The sequence below is a fragment of the Chiloscyllium plagiosum genome, chromosome 28 (genome assembly GCF_004010195.1).
Source record: "Chiloscyllium plagiosum isolate BGI_BamShark_2017 chromosome 28, ASM401019v2, whole genome shotgun sequence".
Taxonomy (NCBI): domain Eukaryota; kingdom Metazoa; phylum Chordata; class Chondrichthyes; order Orectolobiformes; family Hemiscylliidae; genus Chiloscyllium; species Chiloscyllium plagiosum.
Genome location: NC_057737.1, coordinates 15,345,546 through 15,370,128, shown reverse-complemented (window position 1 = coordinate 15,370,128; position 24,583 = coordinate 15,345,546). Strand labels below are relative to the sequence as shown.

The 24,583-nt window shown below is 40.0% G+C and overlaps 1 protein-coding gene across 5 annotated transcripts in view; it reads right to left on the bottom strand.

Annotated features, from left to right (window-relative positions):
* Nucleotides 1-24,583, bottom strand: part of nek8 (NIMA-related kinase 8) — a 119,776-nt gene that overhangs the window by 44,967 nt on the left and 50,226 nt on the right. For 4 of the 5 annotated variants that reach the window (XR_006315785.1, XR_006315786.1, XR_006315787.1 and 1 more), the window contains 3 exons: nt 18,504-18,662; nt 3,503-3,661; nt 3,070-3,217 (listed from right to left, as the gene is read on the bottom strand). Coding sequence is in view for 1 of the 5 variants with exons in the window: in XM_043718394.1 (XP_043574329.1) it covers nt 3,189-3,217; nt 3,503-3,661; nt 18,504-18,662 (347 nt within the window). In the remaining 4 variants the exon portion in view is untranslated. Of the gene's footprint in view, nt 1-48; nt 3,218-3,502; nt 3,662-18,503; nt 18,663-24,583 lie in introns of those variants that run through there. The other variant, XM_043718394.1, reaches the window with a different exon arrangement.

Genomic DNA, 24,583 nt, shown 5'->3' with positions numbered 1-24,583 from the left:
CAATTATATATGCAGTTTATGATTCAGATTAGATAAATCACAAAAATATAGTATTATACTTTTATTGATCAGTCACTGTAGAGTATGACAAGTGATGTTGCATTTCAAGTCAGAAGAAATGTTTGCTCTCTACCTCAAGGACTTAAAAAGCTATGCAGTACCTGAGAAACAGGCCCAATTTCTTGGTTAATGTGCTTCATATTGTCTTGTAATTTACTAGATTTTTTGCCTTCATACAAAATCCATATCATAGCTATAAAAGGTTATTGTCCAAAAATACAAATATATCTATTTTAATTCACACCCCAGCATCCATGCACTGCGCAGCATTTACATAGTTAAATCAACTAGCCTCCTGGAAGACTAGCACACTGGTATTATGGAATCCAAGCTTACAGAATGTGAAAGAAACTGATTACAGAGACCCAGCATAATGAAACATTTAAAGCTTGAACTCCATCCTCAGTATGTATTTTATGCATAAGTACAGACACCAGGGACTGAATTACAAAACAGTAATCCAAAGTTAAGTATTCAGATACTGTTCAGAGATGTTTATCGCATGTCTTGATTGTGTTATAGTCTTCTAACTCACTCACAGATATCCATTATTCTAGATGTAATTTCCTGTCTAACTAAAATGGACTACAAATAAATTGATGTTCTCCTACATTACAGCACATTTGCGGAAAATACAACAGGGAGTGAATTACAATAAACTACTATGATACAATGCATGAGCATCCAAGATTTCTAATGTGGAAACCTAGCTGAAGCCTCCACAGTGCAAACTTGAGTATTATTAATAATCTTATTGTACGTACAGAATAAATAAATGAAATAGACTCCATTCATTGACAAGGCACCAAGAAAATAAAATTGCGCATTTTGCAATGGTTTCTACGGATGGCAACTGAATACTCACAAATAAAATTCATTTGACAATCATTAAAAGGCCAACATTTCACAGTGGTTCAAATAAGATACCGTTAGATCATATACACCAGAAAATGTCACATTATGGAGGGTTTTTTCCCCTCTTAATGGGAACAAACATGGCGCTCAATGCTCAGAAAGGGGAGAAAAAAATCTGATTTGTGATCAGAAACAAGTCACTCCTGCTGCAAAGTACAACAGCAGACTGGGTGTGATCAGGCTTGGCAAAGCAGCAGGTGATGATAGTGAAGAAGGGTGCTGTGCAGGGGAGCTCAAGCAGTTGTTCTGGCAGCAGATGGTGGTGGTGAAGGAGGCAGCTGGATCAAGTGAACAGACCCCCATTGGGAGAAAAGGATGGTTTTGGGAGAAGGAGGCCTCATAGGGAGGGGAAATGGACAGGCAAAGAACTCTTCAGACCAATGTAAACCATAGGCTTCATTCCATGTAATTACTCAGTTGTCAACCTTAATTTCTTTTCATGTTTATAATGACCTGGCCAATGTAATAAATACACATGGCTTCATAACCTTTGGACTGTCCATGCATTTGAATGATAATTTACAACTCCATAGTCAAATAGCCAGCTAATGCTTACAGTCTGCGTTCATTTAAGAAGAATGGCCTTTCCAGTAAGATGGACTTTAGGTTTTGTACTGAATGTGAGTTTCATTCCCATGGGGTTAGGAAATCAGAAAGAACAAGCCTGACCTCCAGCTGCTTACCATTTCAATAAACTACCTTGATTCATTCTAACATTTCCATCATTGTTCTGCTACAGTGTTCCAACAAAGCTCAACGCAAGCTGGAAGAACAGCACCTCAGTTTCTGCGAAGACACTTTACAACCTCAGACTCAATATTGAGTTCAACAACTTGAGAGGATAATCTCCATCCTCTATTCTGATTAGAACCTCTGCCAATACTACCAGTCATTGCCCCCGGTAAGTCCATGTCTTGTCTTTGTAGCTTTGCTCTCAGCAGAACAGTCCCATTTTCTCCTTGGCTGTGTCTTCTGACGCCTTCAAAAAGGTTCACATTGCAAATGCACACTTTGTGAAGCATATTCAGTTAAAAACATGCCAGCATCCAAATAAGCATAATAAATATGAACTAATAGGATGGAATGATGTCACTAGCAGTAGTGGCAGGGGTACTGCACATGCAAGTTTTGCACATGCATACTGACTGTTTTGATGGTGTCAGCAGACATTCTCTTTATCTTTTCCACACTTATCATTTATGTCCATGTCACATCTCTTAATTGTCTTTTACCAGCTCTTGTCTTTTACTCTGACATTCTCATCATCTGCTCCACTCATTCTTTCTTCCCTTTTGTCAACAGCATAAAAATACATGATTTTGCAGCCCCTTTCAATTCTGAAGAAAAGCCATGTTGGACTCAAAACTCTCTCTCCACAAAGCCATTGGTGTCTCATTTCAATATATCCAGAAAAGGAACTGAATCAACTTTATTTAAATCCAATTAAATTCTGTTGGAGTATTTGTCTTTAATACTGTTGGTGGGTGAAAGCAAACCATCACACATGACCTCTCAAAATGCAAACTATGAAGGCTAACATGAGCCATTTGAACAATTAGTGGCTTTCAGTAGCAGCTGTGAAAGCTATTGGATTTTCTACCCAAATTAATAGCAAAGAAGAAGCTTGGAAGAAGTCCCAGAAAATGTCATAATAAAGTAGAAAATTACAAATGTCTGCACAAGATTTAATTTGCAGCTACTTCCCCTGGTCCTATTTTACATGTCATCATGCTCACTACCAAAATGAATACCTGGCACTACTAACGAATCACAAATCTGGTTGCACTTACTCTCGTATTAGCAGTGAACCAGAACACAAAGGGATTAATAGGAGACCCAATTTGCAGACAAGTATCTTAATGCTGGTAATATCTTAACATATGAATAGTTAAGCGCAGTATACAACAACTAAAGCATTTTGTGGTCTAAACTATCTCTCATTAAGACCCATTTAGCAAAATACAGTATAGCATTAGGAAATTACATACTTATAGTAAGGATTTTTGCCATCAGAACAAAATGTGAATATAAATATTTGGCTACTCAATGTCTATTCCTAAATGTCAACAATACCAGTAATACTGTGGTATTTACACAGAAGCTCCAAAGAAGCCTGCAGGTTTTGCATTAGTCGCCTTTTCTTCTGCGTTGTCTTATGTTCAGCCACTTTCTGATCCAAAGAAAACAGAACAGCTACAGCTGATTACTTCAGGTCATCTTGGAATGGCTTCATCACCCAAAGCTAAAATGCAAAATACAAGAGGAAGTGATATTTAAACTCTTTTTTTTAAAAAGAAGACAATTTATCACTATTTATTATAAACTATATTTCTTTGCTAAAATAGCATGTCACCAAATATTTGTTTTACTTTACTTTCAAATTAATTGTGCTGCTCTGAAAATATATGATTATGTATTAACCTTACTTGTCAATCACTAATAAAATGTTTAAAGACAACACACTTAATTGAGAACTGTACAGCGAATATTTAAAACAATTAAAAATTATACAAGGGAGATGCCTTACGTTTTACTGCCAGCAACGTGTTTCCATGACAACATGCAACGGAGGTAACAAAATAGGGATTACTTTCATCCAGGTGTACTTGTTTAGGTATTCCAGTGTCTTCTTCTTTCCTTCCCAGTCTTCCTCTGGCACCTTTTCCCCAGGTATAAATTTCTCCTTCTGTTGAGGTAAAAAAATGTTTTTAGCACCTTGTCACACTAAATTGGGCTGCAAATATTAAACTAAAATGCAAGCATTCTTATTGGTGTTCAAGATCAAATATGTGAATCTTATTAACCGATCTGTATTAAACGTTGGAAGACTAACAGTATAATCTACCGTGATACAATGCCACATAGACCTGGAAGATCTCAAGTTTGATCTTTAGTTAATCGTAACTGTAGAACCACTTGATTAAAACAATTGACTTCAGTGACCCAGGCCTATTGTTGCGAAACTGGCGTTTGTAAAATTCGGAAAGCATTGCATGATCCCATTAAAAGATGGTGTTCCCTCCCCTGCACTTACAAATTTAAATGGGATGTTTTGGAGCAGTTCGGGGGTTTTTGCAGGTACAAAGACAGCACTCAAATTTAAACATTTGTGTCAAAAGGCCATGCAGTTAGCAGACCAAGCAGCAGTTTTTACCAAGACAAACTTTGAACTTAGCTAATCAATTTAAACCAGACACTTAAATAGCAAAAACCTGTTAAATTTAAATCTGATGGTTTGATAACCTAGGACCAATCCGATGCAAAAATATTGATAGGTCATCAAGGGTATAAAAGGAGGTAGTTGAAAAATTGACAGAGCTCACTACCATCTGCTAAGAGATAACAGTTCTCAGGTCTTTGAGAAAGCACTATCTATTTACCACGGTACCGCAGCACACTATCTAAATTCATGACAGAAGAACCTACTGTGAAAACGTTCCTGACAGAAGGCTCAGCAGAGAAGACACAGAGTTCTGAAAGACACATAACCTGGCTGTAATTTCGAAAGACTAAATTCTATTGTTTTGTCACACAAGCGGAATTTGTGTTTATTGGAACCACATACCATTAGAATCTTGCATTATTAGGGAATAGTTAGTAGCTCGAAGGGAATTGTTCAGTCAGTTAATAGTTTAGCTAATTTGTTCACTGTTAGTGTTAGATAAATAAATTGTTACTTATGGATTGTAAAGCGAGCATTAGGGATTTATTTTATTTAACCACTAGAAGCTGCTGAAAAAAAATGGATTACATCCCTTTACACATTCATTTTAACAGATTATATGGTGAGGTGGTCCCCTTTGGCTGATTCAGTTTTACTTCTCAGAGGGTGTCAACTTCCACTTTATAACACTATTGAGATAGTTTTAGCATGAAATTCTAGCTTATTTTCAACCACTGACTTCGGCTAAAAATTGCAATTATGTGGATATCAGACTTGGACAAATTCAAGATCGACCATGATACCTAAAGATCACCATGCTTGTTGATTTGCACTCTTTATGATCACAAAAGTATGATCACCTGAGCAAGACGCAATTATGTAGTGAATGCCTGTGGAACTGTACACAAAAGGCTGAAATACAAGAGTCACCTGATGTCTTTTGTGAATTGAAACCCTTTCTCAGTCTCAGATAGAACAAGAGGTACATTGCAGACTGGCGCAAATTAATTCCTTTTCCTGAAACCAATCCGAAAGCATATCAAATGGAACGAATCATTCGAAAACAAAGCCATTGACTGTTTCAAATTCTCAAGATGTTTCAGGACAACATGGAATGTTGGAATCAATATACATACCACTCTTTATTTGGAAAAGGGCTGTGTGTAGAAGGCTACACAACATGGAAGCCATGGTTTGCTTTCAAAATCACCTGGAAGATGTTTGCAGTGTTATAATCACAGATGGTGATAATATTGGACAGGTCAGATTCAAGAGTGAAATCTGGCTTTAAAGGTCACAAATATGACTTATGCAATTTGATTACTATTGTGGTAAATCACTGAATATATCCAAAAGAGGCTGCTGGTCTACTTTTAACAAAAGAACAAAATTTATTGATTAGATTAAATTAGATTAGATTCCCTACAGTGTGGAAACAGGCCCTTCGGCCCAACAAGTCCACATCGACTCTCTGAAAAGTAACTCACCCAGTCCCATTTCCCTCTGACTAATGCACCTAACACTATGGGCTATTTAGCATAGCCAATTCACCTGATCTACACATCTTTGGACTGTGGTGGAAACCGGAGTACCCAGAGGAAACCCATGCAGACATGGGAAGAATGTGCAAACTCGACACAGAGGCTGGGATTGAACCTGGGACCCTGGTGCTGTGAGGCAGCAGGGCTAACCACTGAGCCACCGTGCCGCCCATTGTATATAAAAAGAAAGAAAATATTATATTTTACCTCAATGCGAACTATTTGAGATGGTCTTATTACAAGTATCAGAAATATTCAACCCTTTCAGCCCCCACAAGAACTTTATAGATACTCAACGTTCAGGAAGGGTCACCCTGCTTCCATTTTGTAGCTTCCTATTCAGTGGGTACTGCTGGACTTAGTTTCATTCTGACAAATGTCCATATTCACTCAATGCCATTTTCTTTATTTAATGCCTCTTCATGATACCCTTAAACTGCCAACACACCTCACCTATTAGATTCCTTATTTCTCTTCAACAGTCTTCGATCTCTGGAGCTCTCACTTTCTGACATTAAAGAATCCACAACTGTTTCTCTCTTGCCCTTATTGCTCTGGAGACTGTTAAACCATACTGCTGCTCTTACAGACTTCCCTGTGCAACATGCTTCTATCTGAAAGAAAAAAAACACATGCTTTTGGATGGTTTAGTCTTCCTAAAAGAACTGGTTTCTGCCTCTGTATGTCTGGCATATAGGATACCTTGTTGCTCAGCAACAGTTCGTTTATTGTCTTTCTACAATTTTTTTTTCCTTAAAGCACTGAATTATTTTCTTCAAGATTTATGTTTTAAAGCCTTATTTAAATACTTTACAATACAATAAATTACTTTCCAGATGCCCGCTACCTCTCTCAGAATTCATGTACAAAAGTATTTTCCTTTTTAATCCATGCATTGTAGAAACATAAATCAAATTTAAAGCTATAAATAATTTTATCCATATCAGAATTTCCAAATAAGAATATTGTGAACCTTTCAGCAACAGGAAGTGTTCACCAGAAAGCCACCAAATCAACAATTCAGTGGTTAGGAAGACATCACAAAATTCCCTCCTCCATTGAATGATCATGATTGATTTGATAATCCTCAAATTCATTTTCCTATCTCTTCCTCGTAACCCTTGATTCCCTTACTGATTAAAAATCTTTCTATCTTAACCTTGAATATATTCAATGACCACCCTCAACAGCCCTCTGTGATAAAGAGTTCTACAGATTTACTACTCTCATAGAAAAAAAATCCTCTTCATCTGTCTTAAATAGGCCACTTCTTACTCAGAGATTAAGCCCATTGGTCCTACACTCCCCAAAAGGGAGAACAACTTCCCTGCATCTATCATGTTAAGCCCTCTAAGAATCGTATATATTTTGATAATATCTCCACTCATTGTCCTAAACTCAATTAAATACAAGTTGAACCTACTCAAGGGGTGGCACGATGGCTAGTACTGCTTTCCACAGTGCCAGGGACCCACGTTCAATTCTAGCCTTGGGTGACTGTCTGTATGGAGTTTGCACATCCTCCCCATCTCTGTCTGGGTTTCCTCTGGGTTTCCTTGGTTTCCTCCCACAGTCCAAAGTTGGGTAGGTTAGATGGATTGGCTGTGCTAAATTGCTCATAGTGTTCAGGGATGTGCAGGCTAGGTGGATTAGCCATGGGCAATGCAGGGTTACAGGGATAGAGTGGATCTAGTCGGCATGCCCTTTGGAGGGTTGGTATGGACTCAGTGGGCTGAATGGCCTACTTTCACAGGTCGGGATTCAATGATATGATGTGAAAGGAGCTACCTATCCTCATAAGAAAATCCATCCATACCACAGATCAACCTACTGAACCTTCTAAGGACTGTCTCCAATGCCAGTGTATCTTTCCTCAGATAAGGGGAGAAAAACTGCTCATAGTATTTCAGCTTTGGTCTGACCAGTGCCTTGTATAGTTTTAGCAAGACCTCCCAATTTTATATATCATTCCCTTTGAAATAAAGGGCAGCATTCAATTTGCTTTCCCTATGATCTGCTAAACGTGGATGCTAGCTTTCTGTGATTCATTCATTAGGACCTTCCAAAATTCCTCTGTGCTACAGAGTTCTGCAACTTTTCCCCATTTAAATAATATTCAGCTCTTCTATTCTTCCTGCCAAAGTGCATAACCTCACATTTTCTGACATTATATTCCACTTACAAGTTTTAGTCTATCTGCATAACCTATCTAAATCCTTCTGTAGACTCCTGGTATCATCCTTATTACCTGTGTTCCCATTTATTTTTGTGTCATCTGCAAATTTAACAGTAGTGCATTCACTTCTGTCATCCAAGTAATTAATATACATTGCAAATGTATATTAATTAGCACAACACTGATCCCTGTGGCACTCTACTAGTTACATGTCACTATCAAGAAAATAACCCCTTTATCCCAACTCTTTGTCATATATTCTCTTGCATATAAAACATACAGATCAGTGCTGCAAAGGGAACACATAAATTCTGTCTGTGACAAATGTCACCACATTTTTATTTTAATGGAACACTAAGGAGTATGGAATCAGCAAGCAGGTAGCAAACAGCAAAATGAAGGAAAGAAGATGTAGGAGTAAAGGCAGTTTCTTGGAATAGCTAGAAGCAGATAGTGACATCTCACCATTGGTCAGGGCCAGATTGATTAAAACGTCTACAAGTCAATTATTTGGATACAAGGCTAGATGGAAATTTGGAGGCCAAGTGTTAACAGAAGACTTTGTAATAATTGACAACAAAAGGAAGCAAGTGAATATTATAAGAATATTATAAAACACAAATAGAATGCAATGTTAATAAACTTAAGGTGGTACATGCTATGTGAAGAACAAATAATAATTGTACTTTGAATGGGGCAGGAAGGGATGGAAAAACTGATTGATGCAGAAGAGTCACAAGATTTGGAAGTATAAAATCATGGGTGCTGAAAACATCTCAGCTCGATTGGCCATTAAAAAGGTGAAGGAATACTGGATTTTATGACAAGAGAATTACAGAACAAGAATTAGACAATGATAAATCCATATTAAATCACAGTAAGACCACAGCTAGAGTACTATAAGGAGTACTTACAGCTTCATATTACTAAAAAGATATTAAAGGAATAGAGCATAGATTCACGAGGATACTATTAAATAATATAATTGATATCTTGAAAGGGTGATGCTACTATTACTGAATTAATTAAGAGTCTAGGGTGATTTGATAGAGATGACTAAAATTATGAAAGCATAAGGAAGAGTCGATAGAAACTACCCAAGCAAGGATAAAAAGATAAGAATAAATACAAGAAATTTAGAACAGAGAGCAAGAGGAATTTCTTTTTAATACAAGAACTGAGAGGCTGTGAGATACACTATACAATGTATATTAAGTGACTGCAGAGGTACATTTAACAATTCACCAGGTAGGCAGTTGGAGGAAAGGGGATTAAATGACAAGAGATTAAAGAGGGAATATGTGTTAGTAAGATAACTGCTCAAATTAAGGATAAATGCAACTATAGTGCATTTGACAAAATGACATGTTTCGGTATCATAATTTTTTTAAAAGAAAATCCTCAAAAAATAGAATTGACAGGGAAAGACAACTTGTTCCAAGCTTCAATCAGCTTCTATTTCATACTCAGCTTCAAGTAGATTCTTCCTGGCACTGATTCATTTTGGTCATTACTTCCAAAAACAAGTCCAAATCTAAATGTTTTCACTCACCACGAGTAGCATTGATTGCTGTTGGATCACATTAGAAAGGTATATTGACATAGGAACATTGCAAACTTTGCAGAATGTAAATATCTTGAGGTCTTTTCTCCACTTCAATTTATTCTGCTTAGCTATTCTCTTTGAAAGTCAGTAACTTGTATTTGACTTTGCAGCAACCCATTACATCCAAATGTCAGGACTTCAATTCTGATCCGGGACACGAAGGTCTAGATTTTTCATTTCTCTTATAATCATCACTCCTCCCTGCCCCCTGAAGGGTTTTCACTCACGAAAGAACAGCATTGATTGTTGTTGGATAATATTAGCAATTTATATTGGCTTCCTGGATTTGAGACAGAATTGTTTTTTTCAAACATGCACGCTCCACTCCTCTCCTTTGTTTCTGGGATTTCCCATGAGCAGTAACCAGGAAAGAACTATTTATCGATCTTATTCACCACAGCCCAGATTGCAACATCACAAAAATGATAAGAAAACCTCAACCAACATATCAATTATGTCATAACAACGGATTTCAAACTAGAATCTGTAGTAATTGTAATGAAAATCAGCCAGTTGGACCTCAGAATATGGGTTCCCTGATTGGGGCTGTTAATTTAATCCAATCAGAGTTAAAAAACACACAACACTAGGTTATAGTCCAACAGATTTAATTGGAAGCACACTAGCTTTCGGAGCGACGCTCCTTCATCAGGTGATTGTCAGATGAAGGAGCGTCGCTCCGAAAGCTAGTGTGCTTCCAATTAAACCTGTTGGACAATAACCTGGTGTTGTGTGATTTTTAACTTTGTACACCCCAGTCCAACACCGGCATCTCCGAATCATAATCCAATCAGGAAAACCTGGCTGACATAAAATGATAGATATTAGGAATATATAGAGTCATAGAGATGTACAGCATGGAAACAGACATTTTCCATCCCGTCCATGCCAACCAGATATCCCAACCCAATCTAGTCCCACCTGCCAGCACCCAGCCCATATCCCTCCAAACCCTTCCTATTCATATACCCATCCAAATGCTTTTTAAATATTGCAATTGTTCTAGCCTCCACCACTTCCTCTGGCTGCTAATTCCATACACGTACCACCCTCTGCGTGAAAAAGTTTCCCCTTAGGTCTCTTTTATATCTTTCCCTCTCACCCTAAACCTATGCCCTCTAGTTCTGGATTCCACCACCCCAGGGAAAAGACTATCCATGCCCCTCATAATTTTGTAAACCTCTATAAGGTCAGCCTGGAAATGTGTTGCTGGAAAAGCGCAGCAGGTCAGGCAGCATCCAGGGAACAGGAGAATCGACTTTTCGGGCATAAGCCCTTCTTCAGAAAGAAGGGCTTATGCCCGAAACGTCGATTCTCCTGTTCCCTGGATGCTGCCTGACCTGCTGCGCTTTTCCAGCAACACATTTCCAGCTCTGATCTCCAGCATCTGCAGACCTCACTTTCTCCTCTATAAGGTCAGCCCTCAGCCTCCAACGCTCCAGGGAAAACAGCCCCAGCCTCTCCCTATAGCTCAAATCCTCCAACCCTGGCAACATCCTTGCAAATCTTTTCTGAATCCTTTCAAGTTTCACAACATCTTTCCGATAGGAAGAAGACCAGAAGTGCACACAGTATTCCAACAGTAGCCTAACCAGTGTCCTGTACAGCCACAACATGATCTCCCAACTCCTGTACTCAATACTCTGAAAGCATACCAAACGCCGGGGGAGTCAGTCCTTTGGAGATGGTGCCTGGACTGTCCAGGGCTGTTCTCGGCAGCATTTCAGTAAGCCGAGTTCATTTTAAATCATTGTACCTGTAAACAAAAGATGCGATCAGGGTTGTTACAGCTCTTTGACGTAATGTTTCTATCGGGACGTTGAGATCCCCTTTGGATAATCCGAAATTCAGATAATTGATATTCGGATAATCGAGGTTCCTCTGTTCTGAGCCTCTGAATGCCTGACTCAAGGACAGGCAGTGCTATTGTGGAAGATTCTGTATTTGTAAATAAAGGCTGATTGGTGATGGAATGCTGGCCTCTGAAGAGTTATTTCAGTGGCAATGAGAGTAAAGCTTGATCCTGAAGATACCCATTCATAGCAGTCACTTTGAAGTTGGGGGCAAGCATTTTCTGACATCATACCTCTGTTTGGGAAGCTTGACTCATTTGACCCTGCCATTGAAGACGAGGCTCAATATGTGAAAAGAATGCATTATTTCTTCCGGTCAAATGGCATTGCAGCAAATGAAAAACAACAAGGCAATTCTCCTGACTGCCTGTGGAGCTGCAGCATTTTCTGTTATTAGTAGCCCAACTCTTCCTGAGGCAACCTGAATGAAAGTCTTTCAAGAATTGATTGAACAATCAAGGAAACTCCAAACCTCCTTGTGACAGGATATTGCTTTTACTCGGCAATTTGAGAACCGGGTTTTCGACTAGGTTATAGCTGGCAGAAGCCTGTGAATTTGTTTTAAACCTTAACTAGATGCTTAGAGACCACACCCCCACCCTCCCTCCCCATCTAGTTAAGGGATTATTGATGTGACTGTGCAAAAAATGCTTACTGGCAGAAGCTCAACTGGACTTCAAACAAGCACTCCAACTGGCTTTATTACTGGAAGATGCAGCAAGCAGAGCACATGAATTGCAAGGTATTCTAATGGAAATGGACATCCTCGCCAGTCCGCCTGAGTTTGGGTGCAAGCAACTGCATAGCCTCACTCAGGAAATAGTCTGATAGGAGTAACTCAAGGTCAGCCCACAGCAAAACCCCAAAACAAAGCAAAGCAAAGTCTCGGCCAAACAGTACAATTTTCTTCAGTATCCCTCGCGGTAAGACACCATAATTGTTGTTGATATGCGGATTCGCAATACCAACAGAGCTCGACTAGACTTGAATGGAATAACTTAAGTTGTAGGCCAGTAGGGTGTCCAGGAATTTGCACCCGCATCTGATTTGGAACAATTAAATTGCTTAGCAAAATCCCAAAGCAGAACCAATCAAGATATATTCTGGTGAGATCGCAATCTGGTTCAAATGGAATCAAATTCAGTGCCATCATATCAATAATTGCAGAGCCATTTTTTGGTAATGTTCACTTTGGATTCCAGCCCTTAAATTTACACAAGATTTTAGCTTGGCTGAGAACCCATACCAGGACTGGTTTGGCTACCAGAGATTGTAGTAGGAGGCTCAGGCCCGAGCTCAATGGGGCAAAATTGGTTGCAAGAAATTCACCTGGATTGGCTCAACATTTTTCAATTAGAAACTGGCTGCCTGAGTGAAGTCCTAATTAAATACCTGGAAGTCAAATATAGAACATAGAACATTACAGCACAGTACACGCTGTTCAGCCCTCAATGTTACACCGACCTGTGAAACCAAACTGAAGTCTGTCTATTCCACACTATTCCATTCTCATCCATAGGCCGAGGCAATGATCATTTAAATGCCTGTAAAGTTGACGAGACTACTCCTGTTGCTGGCCATGCGTTCCACACCCCTACTACTCTCCGAGTAAAGAAATTACCTCTGACATCTGCCCTATATCTATCATCCCTCAATTTGAAGCAATGCCTCCTCGTGCTATCCATCACCATCCGAGGAAAAAGGCTCTCCACCCAATCTAACCCTCTGATTATCTTATATGTCTCAATTAAGTCACCTCTCAACCTTCATGTCTCTAACGAAAACAACCTCAAGTCCCTCAACCTTTCCTCGTAAGGCTTTCGCTCCATACTAGGGAACATCCTAGTAAATCTCCTCGGAGGCCTTTCCAAAGCTTCCACATCCTTCCAATAATGCGGTGACCAGAACTTCACACAATACTCCAAGTGCAGCCGCACCAGAGGAAAAACTCTGCACTATAGATATAGGGCAGACGTCAGAGGTAATTTCTTTACTCGGAGAGTAGTAGGGATGTGGAACGCATGGCCAGCAACAGGAGCAGTTTTGTACAGCTGCAGCATGACCCCATGGTTCTGATACTCAATCCCTCTACTAATAAAAGCTTACACACCATATGCCTTCTTCACAGCCGTATCAACCTAGGTGGCAACTTTGAGGGATCCATGTACATGGACACCGAGATCTCTCTGCTCATTAACACTACCAAGAATCTTCCCATTCACCCAGTACTCTGCATTCCTGTTACTCCTTTCAAAGTGAATCACTTCACACTTTTCTGCATTAAACTTTATTTGCTACCTCTCAGTCCAGCTCTGCAGCTGATCTATGTCCCTCTGTAACCTACAACATCCTCGGCACTGTCCACAACTGTACCGACTTTAGTGTCATCTGCAAATTTATAACCCGTCCTTCTACGTCCTCATCCAGGTAGTTTCTAAAAATGACGAACAGCAGTGGACCCAAAACAGATCCTTGGGGTAAACCACTGATAGGTGAACCCCAATATTTCCCATCAACCACTACCCAATGTCTTCTTTTAGCTAGCCAATATCTGATCCAAACCACTAAATTGCTCTCAATCACATACCTCCAAGTTTTATGCAGTAGCCTACCGTGGGGAACCTTATCAAATGCCTTACTGAAATCCATACAGACCACATCAACAGCTTTACCCTCATCCACCTGTTTCGTCACCTTCTCAAAGAACTCAATAAAATTTGGGAGGCAAGATCTACCCTTTACGATATGTTGATTACCCAAATCAACTTATTCCTATCGAGATGATTATAAATCATATCTCTTATAACTTTTCCAACACTTTACCCACAACCAAAGTAAGACTCACTGGTCTGTAATTACCAGGGTTGCCTCTACTCCCCTTCTTGAACAAGGGAACAACATTTGCTGTCCTCCAGTCTTCTGGTACTATTCCTGTAGACAATGACAACACAAAGATCAAAGCCAAAGGCTCAGCAATCTTCTCCCTGGCTTCCCAGAGAATCTGAGGATAAATCCCATCCGGCCCAGGGGATATTTCTATTTTCACAATTTCCAGAATTTCTAACACCTCCTCCTTCTGAACCTCAATCCCATCCAGTCTAGTTGCCTGTTTCTCAGTATTCTCCTCATCAACATTGTCTTTTTCCAGTGTGAATACTGACAAAAAATATTCATTTAGTACTTTCCCTATCTCCTCGGACTTCACGCACAAGTTCCCACTACAGTCCTTGATTGGCCCTAACCTTACCTCAGTTATTCTTTTATCCCTTATATACCTATAGAAAGCTTTAGGATTTTCCCTGATCCTATCTGCCAATAACTTCTTATGTCCCCATCTCGTTCATCTTAGCTCTCTCTTTAGGTCTTTCCTGGCTACCTTGTAACTCTCTATCGCCCTAACTAAGCCTTCACATCTCTGTCCTAAACTCCACATTTCTATTGTGCCCATTCCCTGCAGTTTCCTTCCTCATCCTATTCATCCTAAATCTTGTCTAATTGCATTGCAATTGCCTTTCCCCCAGCTGTAGCTCTTGCCCTCCGGTGTATACCAATCCCTTTCCATCCCAAAAGTAAACATAGCCGAATTGTGGTCACTATCACCAAAGTGCTCACCAACCTCCAAATCTAACACCTGGCCGGGTTCACTACCCAGTACTAAATCTAATGTGGCCTCACCCCTTGTTGGCCTGTCTACATACTGTGTCAGAAAACCCTCCTGAACACACTGGACAAAAACTGACCCATCTAAAGTACTTGAACAATAGCATTCCTATCAAGGATCATCTTTCCTATCCTTTCCTCTACATCTCTGGAACTATTCGGAGGCTTATAGAAAACTCCCAACAGGGTGATCTCTCCTTTCCGGTTTCTAATCTCAGCCCGTACTACCTCAGTTGACGAGTCCTCAAACGTCCTTTCTGCAGTCGTACTATTTTCCTTGACTAACAAGACCACACTCCCACCTCTTTTACCATCTTCACTGTTCTGATTGAAACATCTAAATCCTGGAACCTGCAACAACTGTTCCTGTCCCTGCTTTACCCATGTCTCTGAAATGGCCACAACATCGAAATCCCAGGCACCGACACATGCTGCAAGTTCACCCATCTTATTCCCGGATGCTCCTGGCATTGAAATAGACACACTTCAAACCAACTTTCTGCTTGCCAGTGCCCGCTTGCGACCCTGTAGCCTTATTTCGGACCTCCCTCCTCTCAACCTCCTCTATACTCTTTAGGTTCCCATCCCTCTGCTGAATTGGTTTAAAACCACCCGAAGATCATTATCAAACTTTCCCCCCAGGATATTGGTACCCCTCTGGTCCAGGTGAAGACCATCCTGTTTGTAGAAGTCCCACCGATCCCAGAAAGAACCCCAATTATCCAGGAATCCAAAACCTTCCCTCCTGCACCTTCCCTGTAGCCATGTGTTCAACTCCTCTCTCTCCCTGTTCCTCGCCTCGCTTGCATGGAGCACGGGTAACAAACCAGAAATAACAACACATATCAATAAGTCTTGGGACTATCAGAGGAGCCTAAGCGACTTTGCATGTTAACCAGGAAGCAATTCCACAATCCTTCAATGCCCATGCCTTACTGGCAAAAATAGAAGCAGAACTCAGAAGACTGGAAAGCGAAGGAATCATCAAACCAGTTGAAAACATGGAAGAGGACACCAGTTGTACCAATTTTGAAGCCTGCTGGGTCAGTCTGCGTTTGTGGGAATTTTAAACAAACAGTAAATCATTTATCACAGCTGGATAAATAGCCAATGCTGCAGATAGAGGATTTGTATGCAAAGCAGGCAGAGGTTGTCCTTTGCAAAGCTTGACATGAATCATGCCTATTTACAATTGCATTTAGACCAGGATTCTGTGAAGTATACTACAATTAATATCTATAAGGGCTTGTACCAATACACAAGTCAGCATATCATTCAGCATATCATCAGCCTACCTCAAGTCACCATTTACCTCGGTGACATTCTGATAACAGGGAAAACTAAGAAGGGAAATGTGAGCTCCAGGCCTCCCCAACTGACTTATGGGGGCTACAGGATCAACAAATCCATATTGCACCCATTGGAAGGTATACTGAAGGCGATCAAATGTGCCCTGGCTCCCCTGTCTGTCAAAGAATTTAGGTTATTTCTGGGTCTGGTAAATTACCATGAAAAGTGCATACACAATCTGGCATCCACCCTGTCACCATTGTGTGTGTGCTTGTGGGGGGAGGTGGGGGGGTTTGAAACAGGATCAGGAACTCCGTCAAGCGAGAGAGACAATTTGATGCATGGTTCAAAGTTTGGTGGAAGAATCACAGAAATGGCCTTGCATGGGTTAAGAAACATGATTTACATGAAATCAGGACAAGTGACTTCGAAACTCCGGGTACGTGCAATGTCCCGAATAAGCATGTGGACCATTTGAATTCTGCAAGTTCACTGAGTGTTTGGGAGCAGTCAGAACCTTCCGAAATACTTCAGGGACCTGTTGATTCACCCTCTCTATCAAACATTTGTCAAATCCTCTGAATCAGACATGGACATGATGGAAGTGGCCACCTTGAAGCTTCTGCATCCAGAAGAAGGGAGTGAAAGTCAAGTGAAACGTTCCAGGTGCAGGAGGTAAGCTCATGTGTTACACATCCCCCATGTTGGATTCCAAGTTGGAGAAACCTGACCCAGTGTTAAGACATCCCAGGAGGCTCTCGAAGGAATCAGACCACCTTGTGTCAGTTGTTTCAGAGGGGGAGGGATGAAGTGATTATAATGAGGTCAACCAGCTGGGCGTCATAGATTATGAGTTCCCTGACTGATCCAAACAGGGAGACATGGCTTATATAAAAGGATGAATGTCGGGGGTATTGAGCTCCTGAATGACTGATTCAAAGAGAAGCTGTACATTTATAAACAAAGGGTGATGGAATGCTGCCCTCTGAAGAGTTACTTCAGAATGCAACATCATTATGGATAGTGGGAGGACCATTAATTCATGGGGCCAAAAGCTCATTATTAATTTCAGATTGGTAATCTAGGTGTAGCTTTATTAAAATTAAAGAATTTTTCTAATTTATCAGGGAGAAGGCAAGCTGCAACAGTCTTTTACAATCTATTCCAGCTATCCTCTGCTTCCCTTGGCACCCCTCCAGGCAGATTTTCAGCCAATCGGTACAAAAAAGTACAATTAGACTTTAGGTCTGCTCAAGTTAATCTCTGCCCCAAACTCTACTCCAAGCAGATTAGCGGCCAGAAAGAAAAATGTAAATAATCCTTAAATCAGAAATTTTTCTGTGATCAGAAAATCTTTCTATAAAAGAGAACAATCCTGACCATGGTATCAACAGGTTTCCATACAGCAACTACAGGGTCACAATCAGCAACAGGAACCCACCGAAAATTTAAGTTAAAGGCTGTTAACATCAGCAGTTATTCTCTGGCTCGAATTCCAACTAAGATCAACTAGTTCAGGAAAAAAAAGGAGAGATCTTGGGGTCCTTCTGGGCTGCAACACCCAATAACCAAACCTGCAATACATTTACCTACTGAACCATTACAGTGTTATCTGTAACTTTTAAATGTTCCGTAAAACATCTCCAATATTCTTTGCTTCTTTCTATGTTCCAGACAGCAGTAACAAGCCAGTATGATTCGTGGCAGACGTTATTAATAACCACTTTCCATGGCATTGAAACCACATTTAAAAACCCATCTACCCTGCACACAAAATTAATTAGCCTTGTGAATCAGGTATTGGAGCAATTTCTACCAAGTTGGACAGAAACTGTTTGATTACCAGCATCCTCTTTTAACTGGAGAGGATGAAGAAATAAAGTAGGGCAAGCTTTAATTATATAAATGTACTGTATTTCCGCAATAAAGGAATGTTCAGAGCAATCACGATATTTGGAACAGAGGTTTAATTGAAAGGTAGTTTATCAACTTCACTGAGTCATGCAATTATTCTAATTATCCAAATATTTAAGTGAATGTATTTATCAAGATTAGTTTTAATTTTGAAAGCAGCTATTTAGTGTCCAAGATCAATACAACAGATCAGTCTGAGAGGGTGATATAATTGTACATATAATTGAATATTAATTTGATCAACATAATTGGATTTACAATTTAGCATTGGTCAGAGTTTTAACAAAACACTAATTATCATTCCAACATTTCCACTGCTACGTACCTGCTCCAATCGCGACTGTGAAAGCATCACCACAAGCAACCATGGTAACCTTTACTCCGCATAGATTAGAAACCAAGTACGGCAATCGATTATTGTGACGTGTGTTGGTGCCTAATTGTCCATGTTGATTACTGCCAAATGTGTAACATTCTCCAGTTTCTGTAATGATCAAAGAAACAATCATTTTCTTACAGAATCCTTAGTTAAAGACCCGAGTTGGACAGTCTGGTAGTACAACATAGCGAACAAAGAGAAGGATCACTCAGCCCCTGAGTCTGGTCATCATTTAATAAGAGTCCAAAGAGTGGTCCTGATGAAGGGCTTTTGCCCGAAACATTAATTTTCCTGCTTTTTGGATGCTGCCTGACCTGCTGTGCTTTTCTTGACTCTAATCTCCAGCATCTACAGTCCTCACTTTCACCATTTAATAAGGTCAAGGCTGATCTTTCTCTTTTTTTGAAGGGCACACCTATCTACCTCAATAACCTTCGATTCTTGTTAGGCAACAGAATCAATCTACCTCTGCCTCAAAAAATATTCATCAGTCTCACCTCCACCACCTTCCAAAGCACAGAGTTCCAAAGTTGCACAACCCTCAGATAAAGAAATCTCCACATCGCTGTCCTAAAAGGCTGACAGCCCAATTTTTAAACGATACCCCCGGTTCTGTATTCACTCAGAGTAAACAGTAACGTTCTTAAATACTGGCTGTACCAGCATACTTTTTGAGATTCATGCACCAGAACACCTAGATCCCTCTTTCTGTCAATCCTGACATTCCAGCAATAGAACTGAAGACATGCGCCCCAGAATTAGCCGTGCCCCTAACCACTCTGTTCTAATACAGCCATAACACTGGCATCTAGCAACAATGTGGAAAATTATCAAGGTATGACAAATATCAGGGCAGGATGGGTATATGAATAGGAAGGATTTAGAGGGATTAGATTAGTTTAGGATATCTGATCGGCATGGATGAGTTGGACTAAAGGGTCTGTTTCCATGCTGTATATCTCTATGACTGGAACTCATCCAGGGTCCTCAGACTTTACTTTACAAATTTAGAGTGTGGTGCTGGAAAAGCACAGCAGGTCAGGCAGCATCCGAGGAGGAGAATCGACGTTTCAGACAAAAGCCTTTCATCAGGAATAAGGCCTGATCTCCAGCATCTGTAGTCCTCACTTTCTCCCAGTACTTCACAAAGCCGTGATTTCTTTCACTTAGAAGGACAAGGTCACAGATACATGAGGTATGACAACCTGCAAATTATGCTCTGAGCCACATACTCTCCTAACTGGAATTATAAATGCCATGCCATGTCAGCCAATGGATCAAAATGCTGGAATTCCCTTCCTCACAGCACTGGGCATATTTCAACATTCCAAGGTCCAAGAATGCAGATCACCATCATTAGAGATGGGCAATAAATGCTCACAATGGCCACATCTGATGAATGAATTAAAACAAAACTGATGATGACAAATGAGATAAATGTTATACTGTGCAAAATATAATGCACTGTTCGAAAGCTAAACTATAGCTGTGCCTGCACTTTAAGACTACCCAAAATTTAATTAACATGAAGTAAATATTTGGTTTTTACTCATTTTAAGGTCAGTTGCTGGAGATCAGGACACTGGTTTTGACTGTGGGAATATCAGCCCTGTTAGTTCTGTTAGTTAGTAAATGTGGTTTCTGTGCATTGCAAATATCAGCCTTTTTTTTAGAAAGTGCAACAACAGAATTCAGGATTAGACAGCATGTGACATCAAGAATATGATGGACAGGAGAAAGCAATTAAGCAGTGTTTATATTGTGGATTCGAGGCAAAATCTTGATGACTATCTAGGTATTTTCAGTTTACATTAGCACTTCAACATGTTATAGCCACTGAAAGTTTTAAGAAGAGGAAATGTCTCATGAAAACTCTTTCTGAAACATTTGGAGAATATCCAAATGTCTTTTGGACTCAGTAGGTGATGTTGAACTCTACATTTGACTTGCAATACATAAACATTTGAGTTTTTCACAACAATAAATAAGTTACAGGCAAAGACTATAAGCAAAAGTTAGTCAAGAAAAGTATGTAAAGCTTTTTTGTTGACAGTTCATTGATGAAAAAAATGATTTTCAGATCAGAATCTCTGCATGAGTTCACACACTGCATTATTCATTTTCCTTCAACACCCAAAATTTAGTCTTCCACAGAATAGTCACATTTTTACCCACCCAACCTCTCCTCTCCTTCAGCAAGTTTCTTTGACCCCAATTCCACAAAGTATCATTCTGAAGGAGGAAGAAATCCTGAAATACCTCACAAAGTAACATGTGTTCAAACCAGGTAATGACAGTTGATGGACAATATAACATTATAAAGTACTGTCAAGCAGTATCTAGTCACCAAAGCTTAAATACATATACTTTCCAGAATGGAGTGATGGATGGCAAAAAGGAATAGGAGACTTAGCTGATTTTATGTATGTTAGCAAAAGGGCAATAAAGCCAATTGCAATCCCTTCGATAATGTTCTAAAAGGTTAATACACTTCTGTTTTTAATAGAACTAATAGATAATGTTATTACATGGTTCAGCTAATAGGAGGAGCACTTAATATAGTGCCAAAACTGAATGTTATTGATTTTTGCTAAAGAGGATACTATGAGAGTAGCAGTGTAGTGCACAATGTGGTTGGTACCTTCAAGTGTATAATTTTACTGAGATTTAAAATTTAATGACTACAGTGCACAGCAATTATCTGAATTGCCATTTTAGATTATTTGTATTACCAGCTTCCTAAAACTGCTTTAAATCAGTGTATATGATTGTATACAAATGTTAATGCATATCATCATATTGCAGTTTTAATGCATTTTAGTATGGTGAAATTTTAATACATTTAATAATATCACAATGCAGCTTTACCATTCTGTTTTCTGTTCAGAACTACCAAAAAGATTTGTATATTATTATGTTTCATCGAATATCTCTGTCCATATAAAATATTAAACAGTGACTTAGAGTTACAATTTTCCAATTTTGTTTCAGGGAAGGTGCTGAGTTTTATCATATACAGTAGCTAACGTGTAAAATAGGCTACCTCTTGAAAAATGGTGAAGAAGTGGATGTTATTAATATCTAGCAAGTGATGAATTTTTTTTTTTGCAAACAGGGCTTGCAAAGGCTTATTGCAGATAAAACATGGCATTAGGAACAAAGAAAATTACAGCACAGGAATAGGCCCTTCGGCCCTCCAAGTCTGCTTAAATCGAAATCCTCTATATAAACCTGCTGTCTATTATCCACAGATCTGTATCCCTCTGCCCGTTCATGTATCTGTCTAGGTACATCTTAAATTACACTATCATGTCTACCTCTACCACCTCCGCTGGAAACGCACTCCAGACACCCACACCCTTTACATAAAGAACTTTCCACGCATATTTCCCTTAAACCTTTCCTCTCTCATCTCAAACTTGTGACTCCTAGTAACTGAGTCGCCCACTCTGGGGAAAAAAGCTTTCTGCTATCTACCCTGTCCAAATCTCTCATGACTTTGTAGAAGTCAATCAGGACCCCCCTCAACCTCTGACTTTCAAATGGAAATAATCTTAAACTACTCAACCTCTCTTCATAGCTAGTGCCCTTCATCCTGGTGAACATCTTTCTGGTAGCAAGTTTTGAGAAGATTTGTAGCTCTGGTTGAGGTTCTGGATGTAGGTTTGCTCACTGAGCTGAAAGGTTCATTTCCAAACGTTTCATCACCCTACTAGGTAACATCTTCAGTGGGCCTCCAGGCGAAACACTGTTGATAATTCCTACTTTCTATTTATTTGTTTGGGGTTCTTTGGGTTGATGATGTCATTTCCTGTGATGACGTCATTTCCGGTTCTTTTTCTCAGGGGATAGTAGATGGGGTCTAAGTCAATGTGTTTGTTGATAGAGTTCGGGTTAGAATGCCAAGCTTCTAGGAATTCTCGTGCATGTCTCTGTTTAGCTTGTCCTAGGATGGATGTGTTGTCCCAGTTGGAGTGGTGTCCTTCCTTATCTGTATGTAAGGAGACTAGTGAGAGAGGTCATGTCGTTTTGTGGCTAGTTGTGTTCATGTATCTTGGTGGGTAGTTTTCTGCCTGTTTATCCAATGTGGTGTTTGTTACAGTTCTTGCACTGTATTTAGTAAATGACATTAGTTTTGCTTGTTGTCTGTGTGGGGTCTTTCAAGTTCATTAGCTGCTGTTTTAGTGTGTTGCTGGGTTTGTGGGCTACCGTGATGCCAAGAGTCTGAGTAGACTGGCAGTCATTTCCGAGATGTTTTTGACATAGGGGAGAGTGGCTAGGGTTTCTGGACATGTTTTGTCTGCTTGTTTGGGTTTGTTGCTGAGAAATCGGTAGACTGTGTTCATTGGGTACCCATTCTTTTTGAATACATGGTATAAGTAGCAACCAGAACTGTATGCACTTTTCCAAATGTGGCCGAACCAAAGTCCTAATCAACTGTGACATAATATGCCAAATTTTGTTCTCAATATCCCGTCCAATGAAGGAAAGCACGCTCTATCAACCTGCGTTGCCACCCTCAGGGTGTAATGGACCTGTATGCCCAGATCTCTCTGTACATCAATTTTCCCTAGGGCTTTTCCATTTACCCTATAGTTTGCTCTAGAATTGGATCTTCCAAAATGCATCACCTTGCATTTGCCCGGATTGAACTCCATCTGCTATTTCTCTGCCCAACTCTCCAATCTATCTATATTCTGCTGCATTCTCTGACTGTCCCCTTCACTATCTGCTACTCCATCAATCTTAGTGTCATCTGCAAACTTGCTAATCAGACCAACTATACCTTCCTCCAGATCACTTATGCATACCACAAACCACAGTGGTCCCAGCATGGATCCCTCTGGAACACCATGGTCCAGTTCTCCATTTTGAGAAACTCCCTTCCACTACTACTCTCTCCTGTTACCCAGCCAATTCTCTATCCATCTAGCTAATACACCCTGGACCCCATGAGACTCACTTTTTCCATCAGTGTATCATGGGGAAACTTGTCAAATACCTTACTGAAGTCCATGTATATGACATCTATTGTCCTTCCCTCATCAATCAACTTTGTCACTTCCTCAAAGAATTCTATTAAGTTGGTAAGACATGACCTTCCCTGCACAAAACCATGTGACCTATCACTGATAAGCCCATTTTCTTCCAAATGTAAATAGATCCTATTTCTCAGTATCTTCTCCAGCAGCTTCCCTACCACTCGCGTCATGCTCACCAGTGTATAACTATCTGGATTATCCCCATTACCCTTCTTAAATAAGGGGTCAACATTTGCAATTCTTTACTTGTCCAAGAACTCACTCTTGCTCAAGGATGCTGCAAAGATATCTGTTAATAGCCCCAGCTATTACCTCTCTCACTTCCCGCAGTAAGCTGGGATAGATCCCATCTGGACCTGGGGACTTATCCACTTTAATGCCTTTTAGAATATCGAACACTTCCTCCCTCCTTATGCCAACTTGAGCTAGGGTAATCAAACATGTATCCTTAACCTCAATATCCATCATGTCTCTCTCCTCGGTGAATACAATCCCAAAGTACTCATTAAGAATCTCACCCATTTTCTCTGACTCCACACATAACTTTCCTCCTTTGACCTCGAGTGGGCCAACTGTCTCTTTAGTTACCCTCTTGCTCCTTAGATACGAATAAAAGGCTTTGGGATTTTCCCTAATCCTGTTGGCTAAAGATATCTCATGACTCCTTTTAGCCGTCTTAATTCCTTGTTTCAGATTAGTCCTACCTTCCCGATATTCTTCCAAAGCTTCATCTGTTTTTAATTGCCTAGCATCCTTTTTCCTCTTAGCTAGTCTCTCAATTTCACCTGTCATCCATGGTTCCCTAATCTTGCCATTTCTATCCCTCATTTTCACAGAGACATGTCTGTCCTGCACTCTAGGAGAAAGTGAGGTCTGCAGACGCTGGAGATCAAGATCCCTCCTCCCTACCTTTTATCTTCTCCTGCTGAAATCCCTCCTCCCTACCTTTTATCTTCTCCTGCTGAAATCCCTCCTCCCTACCTT